Genomic DNA, 12577 nt, shown 5'->3' on the forward strand with positions numbered 1-12577 from the left:
CTGGGATACAGATTGGTTTTGTGGTCAGAAGGTTTTCTTGTTTCTTGAACCAAAATCTTGTGTTCATTTGGCATCTACTGGTAAGTCAATGTCTTTTTCAATAATTGGAGCTTTACAAAGGAAATTTCCTCAAGTGTGAAAGAAATCTGGAAGCTGTGGCTGTCCTGGATTTGAGACTGCAGGAATTTGACCCCTTGGGGCACTGGCTTTGAGGCAGAAGTCATACCTGATAGAAAGACACCTGAGACTAGTGAACTGACATTAAAATACTGTCATTACTCACATGGTTCTTCTCCCTTTCCTTCTTTTTTTCATAACCTACCCTCTTCATCTTTCTTTAATTTGTGCATATTTGTAAAACATCCAATTAATCCAGCCTGCCGTCCCCTGGAAAGTAACTTTAAGAAGGCAGAGCAAAAATGTTTCTCTCTTCTGAGAAACAAACTGAGGGCTTCAGAGGGGAGGGGGGTGGGGGAATGGGATAGGCTGGTGATGGGTAGTAAGGAGGGCACGTATTGCATGGTGCACCGGGTGTTATGCGCAACTAATGAATCATCGAACTTTACATCAAAAACCAGGGGTGTACTGTATAGTGACTAACATAATATAATAAAAAAATATTATTTAAAAAATGTTTCTCTCTTGTTCACTGCTGTATCCCCAGTGCCTACAGCAGTGCTTAGCACTCAGTAGACACAAAATGTATACTTGTGAAATGAATCTGTTCTTAGAAACAAAGCCCTCCGCCTGGGGGAGGGAGCAAGGCGGAGAAGGGAAAACTCTTTTCAGTGGTATCCTGGGCCAGTTCCAGTGGAGTACCCCTGCAGGGGAATGTAGGCAGAGGGGATACCACAGAGGCAGGCTGGGCTGAGCAAGGGAAGTTCAGCAGAAAGAGGAGGCCCCAGGGTAAGGACGGAATCCCAAAGAGCAGGACTTGGCCCCGCTTCTGCCTGTCTTCATCTCACTCTGGAGGGAACTGGTCACAAACCCCCGGAGGAACTCCTGCCTCCAAAAGCACGAACTAGTGCTATGGGGACCAGATGGACAAAAGTGAGAAAGATGAGACAGAAAGGCCTGGGAGCTCTGGGAGAGGGAGCGCAGAGTGAACAAGTCCCTGTGAAAGTGAAATGGCCCTTCATTTGAATGCAAATGCTATGTAAAAGCCTGAAGCCCCTTGACGTCAGCCTAGCCATTGGTGGCCCATCTATACCGGGTTACCAGTCACCTGGAAACCTGACGGGTAGAAAACGCGAATGGAGTAGTCTGAGAGGCACAGGAGGGCGTGCAGCACAGCTACCGACTGATCTATTGATTCCCTGCTGCTTCTTAAAGTCGGGCTGGGGCCTTACAAGAACTTCAGAATGGCTTAGGGAGCTCCTTCCTCATACCCAAGCCACTATGTACAGCAGCTGCCTTTTGGAAAAAGAAGCAGGCATGTACCTGGGCACTCTCAGGAGCCCCGCGGGAGGCGGCACCGCCGGGACTGGCGGCCCTGGGAGTGGTGGGAGTCCCCTGCCAGCCTCCAACTTCACAGCGGCCCCTGCCTACGCGCACTACATGGGGTATCCCCATGTGCCCAGCATGGAGCCTCACGGGCCGTCGCTGGGGGTCTGGGGTTCACCCTATAGTCCCCCTCGAGAAGACTGGAATATATACCCCGGGCCATCCAGTACAATGAGCACGGTCTCCATGAACGACATGACCTCGAGCCCTTCCGCTTTTGGCTGTCAGGAATACAGCAACTTGGGCCCTGCGGGCGGGGGAAGCAGCAGTGGCAGCCTGCCAGCCCCAGCCAGCGGGTCACTGTTCCCCATAGATGCCGACGCCGTGGATGCCAGTTCTCCCAACAGAAGCAGCCACAGCCCTTATGCGTGGATGCGCAAGACCGTACAAGTGACCGGTGAGTAATCGATCCCAATGCCCTCACACTTTTCCTTCCTTGGCTTCTACTTCTGTTGGTCTGGGTGCCTCCTACTTCTCAGGCTTCTCCAGGGACAGTTTAGCTGAGGACTACTGCGTGGCTGAGTGCCCAGGATCCCCTCCCATTAGTGACCTCCCTTGTATGTGCCTCTGCTCAAAGCCGGAAGAGTGCAGTGCCTGGAACCAAACTGACGCTAGGAGTGTTTTTCATCATTTCCTGATGTGTCCAGGGAGCAAGCTGGTGGACAATGGACACACCGAGCCACAAGGATCAGGGTCCAACTCTGTAGATGCCCAGATGGGAAAACAGATGCACAGGAAAGATCAGTGGGCAAATGAGGCAAGAGGATAGCCAGGGTCCCAGTGCTGTCACTGCTACTTGCCATTTCCATTTAAAACCCTTCCCCTTCTGGTCAGGTCTGCTCCCCTCAAAAGCTGGTGATACTCAACTTTGGTTTCATGGTGTTTGGCTAGCAATGGACCCTCCAGTTAAGCCACGAAAGCCCCAGTGGCAAAATGGCCTTGTCATCCTGGCCTCTCAAGGAAGCTGCAGCTTCCTTCACCCAAGTTGGCAGAGGCAAGCTGGACTCAAACCCATTGCCTTCTTCCAACGTCCTTTCTGCCAATGGAGGTGTTGAGTCAGGTGAGAAGGCAAGAGCACACTGCTGGGACATAATAAGCTACTCGACTCAGACATCCCTGGGCATGCAGGAATATCGGCCCCAGCACTAATAGGTGGTTAGAGACTTCATAACTGTCCAGAAAGTCTTCTGGAGACATAGGGGCTGGATGCAGGTCTGTAATGGAGTGCAGGAAGGCCCAGACATTCCAGCCTAATGCTTACCCACGCTGGCACCAACAAGCCAGTGGGTGGCTGCTGGGAGCCCAGGGCAGGGGAAATGGGCACTCTGCTTTAATCTTGGATGGGGGGAGGTGGGGAGATGTTTGTATTCAACTGTAGTTGTTCTTTTTATCACATTTTTATTACTCCAACCTATCGCTCCCTGTCATTAGAAAAAAATGGTAAAATCTGACTCTATCATTCTTTCCCTCTGAGGAGGAAATGAATTTCAATAGCATTTGTCCATAATGATTGTATTTTTGTTCACAGTTCTGGACTTTTTCTTCCCTTCAAAAAGCAAAGGCAGGAGAGCGGGAAGGGACCAACTTTTACCATTAGGAGGACTCTTAGCCAGAAGGAGGCAGTTCTGGTTGATTGGGACATTACTAGGGTAGCAATCCCAAATTAAGAGTAGAGCTTAAACACTTGGTTTAAAGTGTTTGGAAGAAAATCTTCATTTTTAAAAATATGGGTAAGTCAGTTGGCGAAGTAGAATAAAAAATGAGGTTAAGGTGGGGCACTCCTGGGGCTGTTATTACATCTCATCTTAGGGTTGTGATTAACGTCCATTTACTGAGCCCTAAGATCAGCAAAAGACATAAAAGTCAAAAAAATAGCTGCTCCCAGTTCACGATTATGTTTTGAAACACTTTAGAAGAGGAAAGTCATTAGTATATTTGGAAGAGAGAACAATGGGGGAGAGGAAGGACAAAAGAAATGATTTTGAGTCTTGAATTTTTGTTTATGAGAGAAAGTATGACAGGTTTCTCTGCTTAAAAGTCTTCCATTTGCATTTGCTTTTATGAGCTTGGGTTTCCTTCTTGGGTAATGCTGGTGCCAGGAGAAGTTTAGAAAGGGACTCCTTAGTTTGTGATATCTTCATCACAAACTTTTAAACCTGGCTGTATAATGCTACCTTCACAAGGTTTTCTCTCCAAATTCTATTAAGAAATTTAAAATTGAATTATTTTGGAACCCCTCCGACTCCTGGCAGCTTATCTTGTAGATGAGGCTTTATTAGAGTCAATCTTTGTTTCATTTTAATTTAAAATTATCTTTTTGCTATATGCTTGTAGCCTGAGGTGCAGATTTAGCAGCAGTTCAAGAATATAATGAGAAGAGGGAACCCTCTCCCCAGAAAAATGCACAAAAGTATACATACTTGTACCCACACGCATGTGCGTGTACACACACATGCCCACACATACACATACACACATCATTTTAAAAATAATTTTGGGAGATGCATGGATCCACTGAAGTCCTTCTACGGATCTCAGGTTATGAATTACACACAAAAAAATTAAGCTGATCACCTCAGTGGACCACTCTGAACCCAAATGCACCCATTTGTATGCTTAGTACACAGTGTTAAACAAATATTTGTTAAATGAATGAATGAGTCAGATCCTCCTAAATTTTCTACTTCAGTCTGTAGTAGTGTCAGACAACATTTGGCTTATGGCTGAGAAGATAATTAGATGAACTGTGAAATGGAAGTAACCCCTCTCTGATTAAGGTAATCAAATAAAAGTCTTCCTATGATTGAAGACTATTTTAAGTAACCTTAAGCTAAAGGAAGAAACATAAACATATTAGGGAATAATCAGAAACATTTCATACTGACTATTATCACATTTGATTTTCTAAGGAAAGGGCACTGACATAGTAAATGCCTGTCCCCTAGGTGATTTGATTAAAAAGAAAGATATTTTTATTTACACTTTGTTCTCTAAGGGGTCTGGTCCAATACATATCTCATTTTAAAGATTACACAAAGAGGAACCTACAGAAAGGTTCTGTGAAAAGTTTAGTATTTTTGTATTTTAAACATTGTCAGTGCACTGCAGCTAGGAATTATTTTTTCATCTTTTCTATTACCCAAAGTTGTGTCTTGGATGAGTTTCGGCAAGGTGATAATCTAAGAAGAGCTGGAGAAAGGCTTTTTTGTTAGGAGTGGGAAAGGGGGAGAGAAGGAAGCAACTGAGTAATTCTGATTAAGCCACTGGACAAAACACTGAGGAAGTCATACTTAAAAGGTTTTACTCATTTAAGACACTTCAGAAAATAAGTTGCTTAATAATTCTTGAAGTTTATCATTGTGCTCCTTGGTTTTGGCCATTTCATTGGACAATTTTTAAATGAATTGGTATGCAATTTTTGACTAAAAGCAGCAAAGGATTATCTTAAGATAGAAAGTCATTAAGATGGGGTCAATTGCACTGTATTCCCTATAGAAGGAAACTGGTTCTCATCCTCTTTGCTTTGATTTGGTATGATTATGTGGATGTTATGCTCTAGTAGAAGATGTCCAAATCCCATTCAGTCCCATTTCATCACTTAAGGAGCAGAAGCAATGAGACAGAAGAAAGAAGAGAGTTCAGGAGGAGGGACACAGGAGGAATTCATTTCTCTTTGCAAAATGTGCAGTCAATATTTCCCCTGAGCTACATCTTCTTGAGGTTTGAGGTCTTGTCTGTCAGATTGAGGCAACAGACTCTCTTTAACACTTCACATGGCTTTGATATGCAGCCTGGCTCTTCCTCATCCCTCCTTTCTTCAGGGGTTATATTGCCGGAAAGGGTGAGGATTTTCATGGCAAATAAAGAGGCCTGGTCTTGACTTTATTGTCCTCAGAAGAAACTGCAAGAGGGGAATTTATGACCAATGGGGGTGGGGAAGGACTGCAACCTTCCAGAGTTCTTGAAGTCTGGTTATATTTACTGATTATCAAAGAGTAGAAAGCACAGACATGCTATAAGTTGAATTTTAACTTCTGCCTCAAGTGAGAATTTAAATACTCAGCTACTTTGGGATTAGAAAGTGTTTTAGGAAACATCTCTTCAAAAATATTTTTTGATCCTAAGATATGAGGTTCTGGAGAAAAAAACCTCAGAGTTTTCATTGTGATCTCAAATATACATTCTGCCTTTGTAACTAACCAAATGCCAGACCCTTGGTTTCCTGGATTTCTGTTTGGATTTTAAAAGCCAGCTCAAAGTTTGGGTCTTCCAGGTAGGTTAACTGACTAGGGCTCATCATTTTCAATTTTCAGGGAGACAAGTTTTGTTTAGTTCATTAGTCCATGAGTTATTCAGCCATTAAGTTTAATACTAAAACATATCTCTCATCCAGAATTTATTTCTACATTCGTGTCCCTTTTTTTCTTTCCTGAAGATGAAAGCGTGTCTGACATTTGTTTAGGGCTTGTAAATTCCAACCAACTGGCTGGTGTTCCTGAATGTAAAGGGTTCAGGATGGGATCTGATGCTATGTAGCTCCTTTGTTAGGCCTGTGCTGCATCTTAACACCTCAATGGGGTTTAGAGAACCACTTTAAAGAAAACTTTGTCCTACAGATCGCTCCCCAAAACCTCACATCAAAAACAACCAGGGAAGATCAGAAGCAGTTTGCCAAATGCCATAGAGAAAAGGAGGAAGATCCTGGAGGGAGTTAGAAAAATGGAAAAGAAAGGGAAGCTTCCTAATCACCTTTGGAAAATTTGAAAGGAAGAATAAAACTATTTGAGGAAGGGCATGAGAAATTAGTTAAATGCTGTAACACAAAGCAAATGTTTGTATATCCTTTCAAAGAATACTAGAATACTCATTTTATTCTGCTTAAGTCAACACCTCCTCCTTCCCCCATTGATCAGCCACTTGGGAATAAAAGTTGATTTAAGACCCTCACACACACAAAATTTTTTTCTAGTAAGATAATAGGGGCTATCGTAAAACAGAATCTGGGAATAACATTTAGCATACTGGACTGGGAATCAGAGGTATGTGTTTGGGTCCCGGCACTTCAGCTCACTAGCACACAACCAGTTATTTACCTACACTGAGCCTCAGGTTTCTTATTGGCAAAATGGGGATTAGACATATCCTGCATAGGGGCGCTTGGGTGGCTCAGTTGGTTAAGCAACTGCCTTTGGCTCAGGTCATGATCCCAGGGTCTTAGGATCGAGCCCCATGTCGGGCTCCCTGCCCAGTGGGGAGCCTGCTTCTCCCTCTCCCACTCCCTCGTTTGTGCTCTCTCTCTCTGTCAAACAAATAAATAAAATCTTTTAAAAAAGATATATTCTGCATAATTCAAAAGTGTAGGTGAGAGGTTCAATAGGAGATGGTATGAATGAACTGCATAAAATATAAAGGAAGTGTATGTATGCTATACGTTGCTACTACTGCCAGTGCTGTTCCTATATGTTAGTGGGAAGGGAAGGGAATGAAAATTATGGATTAAGTGTTTGCTTTAAAAAAATAAAATGCTTTGGTGTAAGTAGGTCAGTGGTGGTGTGATAGGTTTTATATAGATATAGATATAGCCACAGATGACAAAGAATTTAATGGAAAAGTGGAAATATAGTATATTTGGTTCAAAAAATATACTCGTTACATATTTGAAAGTAATAGATAAGGATGGGAGCAGTAGTTGTGATTCCTTCAACCAAAACAATCTCCAAAGAAGTAAAATATGAGTAAATATATTGCTTTCTCCCCTAACAGGGAAAACCAGGACAAAAGAAAAGTATCGTGTGGTTTACACAGATCATCAAAGATTGGAGCTAGAGAAGGAATTCCACTGCAATAGATATATCACCATTCGGAGAAAATCAGAACTGGCAGTCAACCTGGGCCTTTCTGAAAGACAGGTACACTGGAAGTACAACCAACATGTCTTAAACAGTTATTTCAATAGGCTGAGGTTTGGGGGAAGTCTGTAAGCAAGAGTGGAAGCAAAACAGAAGACCAAGACATTTTCCAAGCTCTTTTAAAGCCCACATTCTTCCTACTGGAAGTTTAGTCTCATTGGTCAGTGGGTTTATTAATAATTGAATGTGCCGGGCAATATGCAGATGGAGAAGCAAAGGGTTGGGACATAGGAGGTGAAGAATTACGTAGAATTAGTCAGTCAAGTCAAAACCTTGATTGACTCCCCAAATAGTCACAACCAATGTATGAAGTGGCAATTTGGCAATCATGGCAATTATCTGGTTCACATCAGTCAAACTATAATAGTAACTGAACACCAGTGCTGCTACCTGAACCAAGTTTTTCTATTATTCAGGGTAGGAAATTTAATTTTCTATGGTCTGATAATTCTACGATGCCTGCCTCAAATTTAAAAAACTGAAGGTACTCAATGAAGCATGATAAGGATCAATTGTTTCCATTTACCTAAACTTTGACATTACACAACTATGTTATGCTTTTTCACTTAAGTCTAGAAGTAATCCTGGAATCATAGAATGGTAGAATTAGAAAGTCCATTAGTGTGTTACCTTTCCCAAGCAGCTTGTATTTCATTCAGGTATGAAGGCACACTGGTATCACAGCAAGAGATATAGTATTTCATTACCCTTGTTCACCTCGTTCTATGTTTCATTAAACTTATTATTAGGAAGTAACTTTTAATGACAGATCGTAATCACCTTTGTTATTTATCCTTTTTATCACCACACCTCAGCATCGGCTGCTCTCTCATTTATTTCTACCTGTGCAACCGAGGTGGTGGATAAGGTATAATATAAAGAGCACTGCATTTAGAATCAGTAGCCCTGGATTTGACCTCAAAATTTCATCTCATGCAAGATACTTTCCTTCTCTCAGTCTCAGCTTTTTTTTTTTTAACCTGTTAAAAAGGTATACTTCACAAGGTCATTGGGAGGTTCAAATGAAGTGATACATGTGATAGGGCTTTGTAAATGCTAAAATCCCTGTACAATATCAGTAATGACTGTGAAAACTGCATTTGGTATGATGCCCCACTAAATCAAAAGCATTTTTTGTTTCAGGTGAAAATCTGGTTTCAGAATCGCAGAGCCAAGGAGAGAAAAATGATCAAAAAGAAAATCTCCCAGTTTGAGAACAGTGGAGGCTCAGTACAAAGTGATTCTGGCTCCATCAGCCCTGGGGAACTACCTAACACTTTTTTCACCACTTCATCTGCTGTTCATAGATTTCAGCCTATTGAGATACAGCAGGTCATAGTCTCTGAATGAAAGAAAAGGCAAAGAGAAATGGAAAGTCCCCCATCCTTTAGCATTGTCTTCTTGGTCTCTAAGATATATCAGCAGGGGAATTAGGACAGGATGTAATTTCTCATAAGGCAGTATTCAGAACAAGTGGATGTGCTACGGTTGAAGATAATTGAGAGATCACTTACTGTTAGAAACCATCCTCAGAAAACTCCTGTCATGTGCTATGCTATGTGGCAGTCACTTAGGAACTTGGTGGTGAGCTATATAATTAAAAGCTACAATCACAGGCCTTTGCAACTCTATTCACAATTTCAGAAACTTACTTGTGAGCAAATTGTAAAAAACAGTTCAGGAAGGAGGCATATTTGTGTATGTGTACTTGTGTTTGTTATTTGATGCTGGGTGTGTTCTTTTATGCTGTCTTGGTGGGGGGGAGGTAAGCAGAAGTTTACCCATCTGTAGCTACCTTTGCAAGTGATTAATTCAAAAGCTAATAGCATTTTTGTAACAAGACAAATTTTTAAAAATCAGCAGGAGATGATTCTGAATCCATTATCACTGATTAATAAAAATAATAAATGGAAAGACTATTTTTGTTCACCAATCAATCATTTTCTGGCATCAATTACCTCATCTCAGAACTTCCAACCTATAGTGTTGATTTCAAATCTTGCCAAAATAATGAAGTCAGACTAGAACAATACAGCCCAGCTTGGTTGAGTCATTAAAAAGGCAGCTCTCCAACACAGAGAACAAACTCTAATCCCCTTTTGTTTTTTCACTCTACTTAGTGGCAGTCAGCGTTAACATAAGCACAAGGACAGTGTGCAGGTCTAGAGCGTCTCCTTGCTATCACCATAAACCTGCTCAATTTTACTTACATTATGTCATGTCAATCCAGTGTGGCCCAAGGAGATGCAGTTTGCAGGTTCCAAACACACAGCTTGGGTTGTAGTGAGTAGAGTTGCTTGGAGTTTTTGGTGTTGGTCCAGTACACTATTTGCATGTCAAAGTGGCCAAAGGCCGGACTTTGAATCATTTTAAATTGAGAGGGCTTAAAAGAAAGTTTTATTAAAGTAGGGGAGTAATCAAAGCACAGCTTTACTTTCCCTTTCAAGATACATCTTCAAAATTCTTAAGAAATTAGATTCTTGAGTATAACTACCTGTGTTTGGGTTAAGAATAAGAAATTTATCTCAGATAAAGGGCTTCTTTTCTATGGCTGCTCCTAGGGGTATGTCATTTAGTCTTGAAAAGATTTAAGGAAAAAACCCTTCTATCTTCATCCAGGCTCTTGGAGTTATATTCCGCCTTTCCTTCATGCATCTTCACAAAACTTTCATGAGGAAGATATCAATTGCTCCATTTTGCTGATAGGGAAATGGAGATATAAACAATCATTCATTTTCCAAACATATGCAGCAAGGCAATCATGGATGCTGATGAGAACTCTGAGTTACATAAAAATGATCTTTTGTAGTCTCTAGTGATGGATTCAAACTTAAAGCCCCTTCTTATTCATTTGGTATCAGATTATGTCACTGAAGTTGCATACAGCTCTCTAAGTACCCACCAGCAGATAATTACTACCTAGAAATGCAGACTTAACCCTTTGTTTTTCAGCTCACCTACTCTTCCCATCAGTGAATTTGGGGCTTCTACCAATAATCTTAATAATGCCTTACACGTGTGTAATATTTTATATTTTTCAATGTACTTTCACACTTGTGTATTATCTGGCCTAATACCCTTATCCTTTATGAGATAGGCAAGAGTTGTTATTTCCCACTTTGTAGTTTAAAAACTAGAGACTAGAGGGGCGTAAGTATCTTTGGTTAATCTTTTTTTTTTTTCTCAGCCTGGGTTTACATATTGGGGAAAGGTAATAAAGATAGATCAATTTAAGTTCTCTTTCTCGTCAAAAAGTTACCAACTTTTCAGTAAGTTAATGGCAAAATCTAGGATTAGAACACAGGTCTACTAAATTGAATGATTATTTATTTAGTGCCTACTCTGTGCCAGGCACTGTGCTAGGATTTCTTGACTCTCAGGCCAGCACACATTCTATTCCACCTCATTGCTCCCAATAACTATGGGGTGAAATATATAGCATGCTAATTAGCCAGTAAGCCATCTGGAGTGCTGCACAAAAGAAAATCACCATTAAAACGAGTCCTTCCAATCTATTGTGGAGAGAGGTGGGGATTTTAAGGATGAGGAAGCTAAGATCTGAGTGTACATAGGTACTTAGTTCCTCGTCCTTAACACTGTCTCACCAAAGGAAAAGAATATCTTTGGCTATAGCAGTTGGATTTCTCTGGGGTTATTCTTTCCTGCTATAAACTTATGTTCCACAGAGACGAAACATTTTTCTATTTTTATAGATTCTAATTTTCTAGAACCTGCTAACAGAACCACAATACAAAGCTTTTGTTCTTAATAGCATTTTGCAGCCACTTCCTCCAAGAAGACATGTCAATTCTTTCTCTGAGACCTGAGAAAAATATATACCCCATGCTTTTATGGCTATATTATGGTGGTGTGTGCTCGGAAGTATGTACAAAAAAGCAGGTTAAACACCAAAGCTCAAAAGCTGCATTTAAAGCAGGTTCCGATAGGGGTGCCTGGGTGGCTCAGTCAGTTAAGCATCTGCCTTCAGCTCAGGTCATGTTCTCGGGGTCTTGGGATAGAGCCCCGCATGGAGCCTGGCATGGGGCTCCCTGCTCAGCAGGGAGTCTGCCTCTCCCTCTCCCCTTGCCCCCCACATTAGTGTTCTCTCTCTCTCTCAAATAAATAAATCTTTAAATTAGGTTTCAATAAAGAAATAATTTTTCTGGTGAGGTAAGAAGCAGGAGTAAGAATGAGCCAAATGACTAAGAGTGTTCAGCTAGGGCGGTGGGATTATGCGGATTTTCATATTTTCATTACTTTTCAAATTCATGCCATTTTATGAGAGAAAAAACTTTCCTTAAAAAACATGTTTTCACACCAAATCTTTAAGTAATTTTTTAAAATTTTATTTATTCATTTGAGAGAGAGAGGATGAGAGAGAGAGAGCATGAGAAAGAGAGAGAGCATGAGAGAGGAGAGGGTCAGAGGGAGAAGCAGACCCCCCACTGAGCAGGGAGCCAATCAACTTTCATACTTTAAATGCATGCAGTTTCCTGTATGTTGATTATGTCTTAAGAAAGCTGCAAATAAATACAGCAGAGTGCTTGCAACTCTGATAACAATACAGAAGGGAGGAACTCACTAGAGGATTTAGTCTTTGGAGATAGTCACTTTAGGTAACTTAGGTTTACCCTTCCAGGTGGGGATCACTTTCTTTTATATTAATGTTGGAATATGCTACTGAAGGACACCAATAATTGATAATCAGTGGGTTTCTCATACTGTGCAGATGGGTTTGGAGGGTAGAGGGAAAGTGGAGTATGTGAGCATTGAATCTTCAAGTACGAGCATCAATGCAAAGCAAAGAAGTGCTCTACTGTGTGTTTTCGGGATCCATACTCTAAGTTAATAGTAAAAGTAGCTATTCTCATGGTACGGGAAAAGAAGCACTAAATTGGAAAGTGAGACCTGAAATTCTAGTTTACCTACTTCTGCAACTAAATGGTTGTGTAATTTTTGGTTAGGTCACTTCATTAATAAGGGTCTCTGCCATTTCATTTTTACAGTCTAGGTACTTGACTTGGCTTTAAGCGGCTATTCTAGCTTTAATTTCTATATGACATACTGGAAAAAAACCCAAATACTTTTTCTCTTCCTCACTACTAAACAAAATAACACACACACACAGACACATCCTCCCTCTCTTGGTTTCTTGGAGATTAAAG

The 12577-nt window shown here is 41.1% G+C and overlaps 1 protein-coding gene across 1 annotated transcript; it reads left to right on the forward strand.

Annotated features, from left to right (window-relative positions):
• The first annotated feature begins 1398 nt into the window (after positions 1 to 1398).
• On the forward strand, positions 1399 to 8762 carry CDX4 (caudal type homeobox 4). Its single transcript, XM_026487181.2, has 3 exons — positions 1399 to 1900; positions 7267 to 7412; positions 8556 to 8762. Exons 1-3 carry the CDS (start codon positions 1399 to 1401, stop codon positions 8760 to 8762), a joined length of 855 nt encoding a protein of 284 aa, XP_026342966.1.
• The last annotated feature ends 3815 nt before the right edge of the window (positions 8763 to 12577 follow it).

The sequence above is a fragment of the Ursus arctos genome, chromosome X (genome assembly GCF_023065955.2).
Source record: "Ursus arctos isolate Adak ecotype North America chromosome X, UrsArc2.0, whole genome shotgun sequence".
NCBI classification, from domain to species: domain Eukaryota; kingdom Metazoa; phylum Chordata; class Mammalia; order Carnivora; family Ursidae; genus Ursus; species Ursus arctos.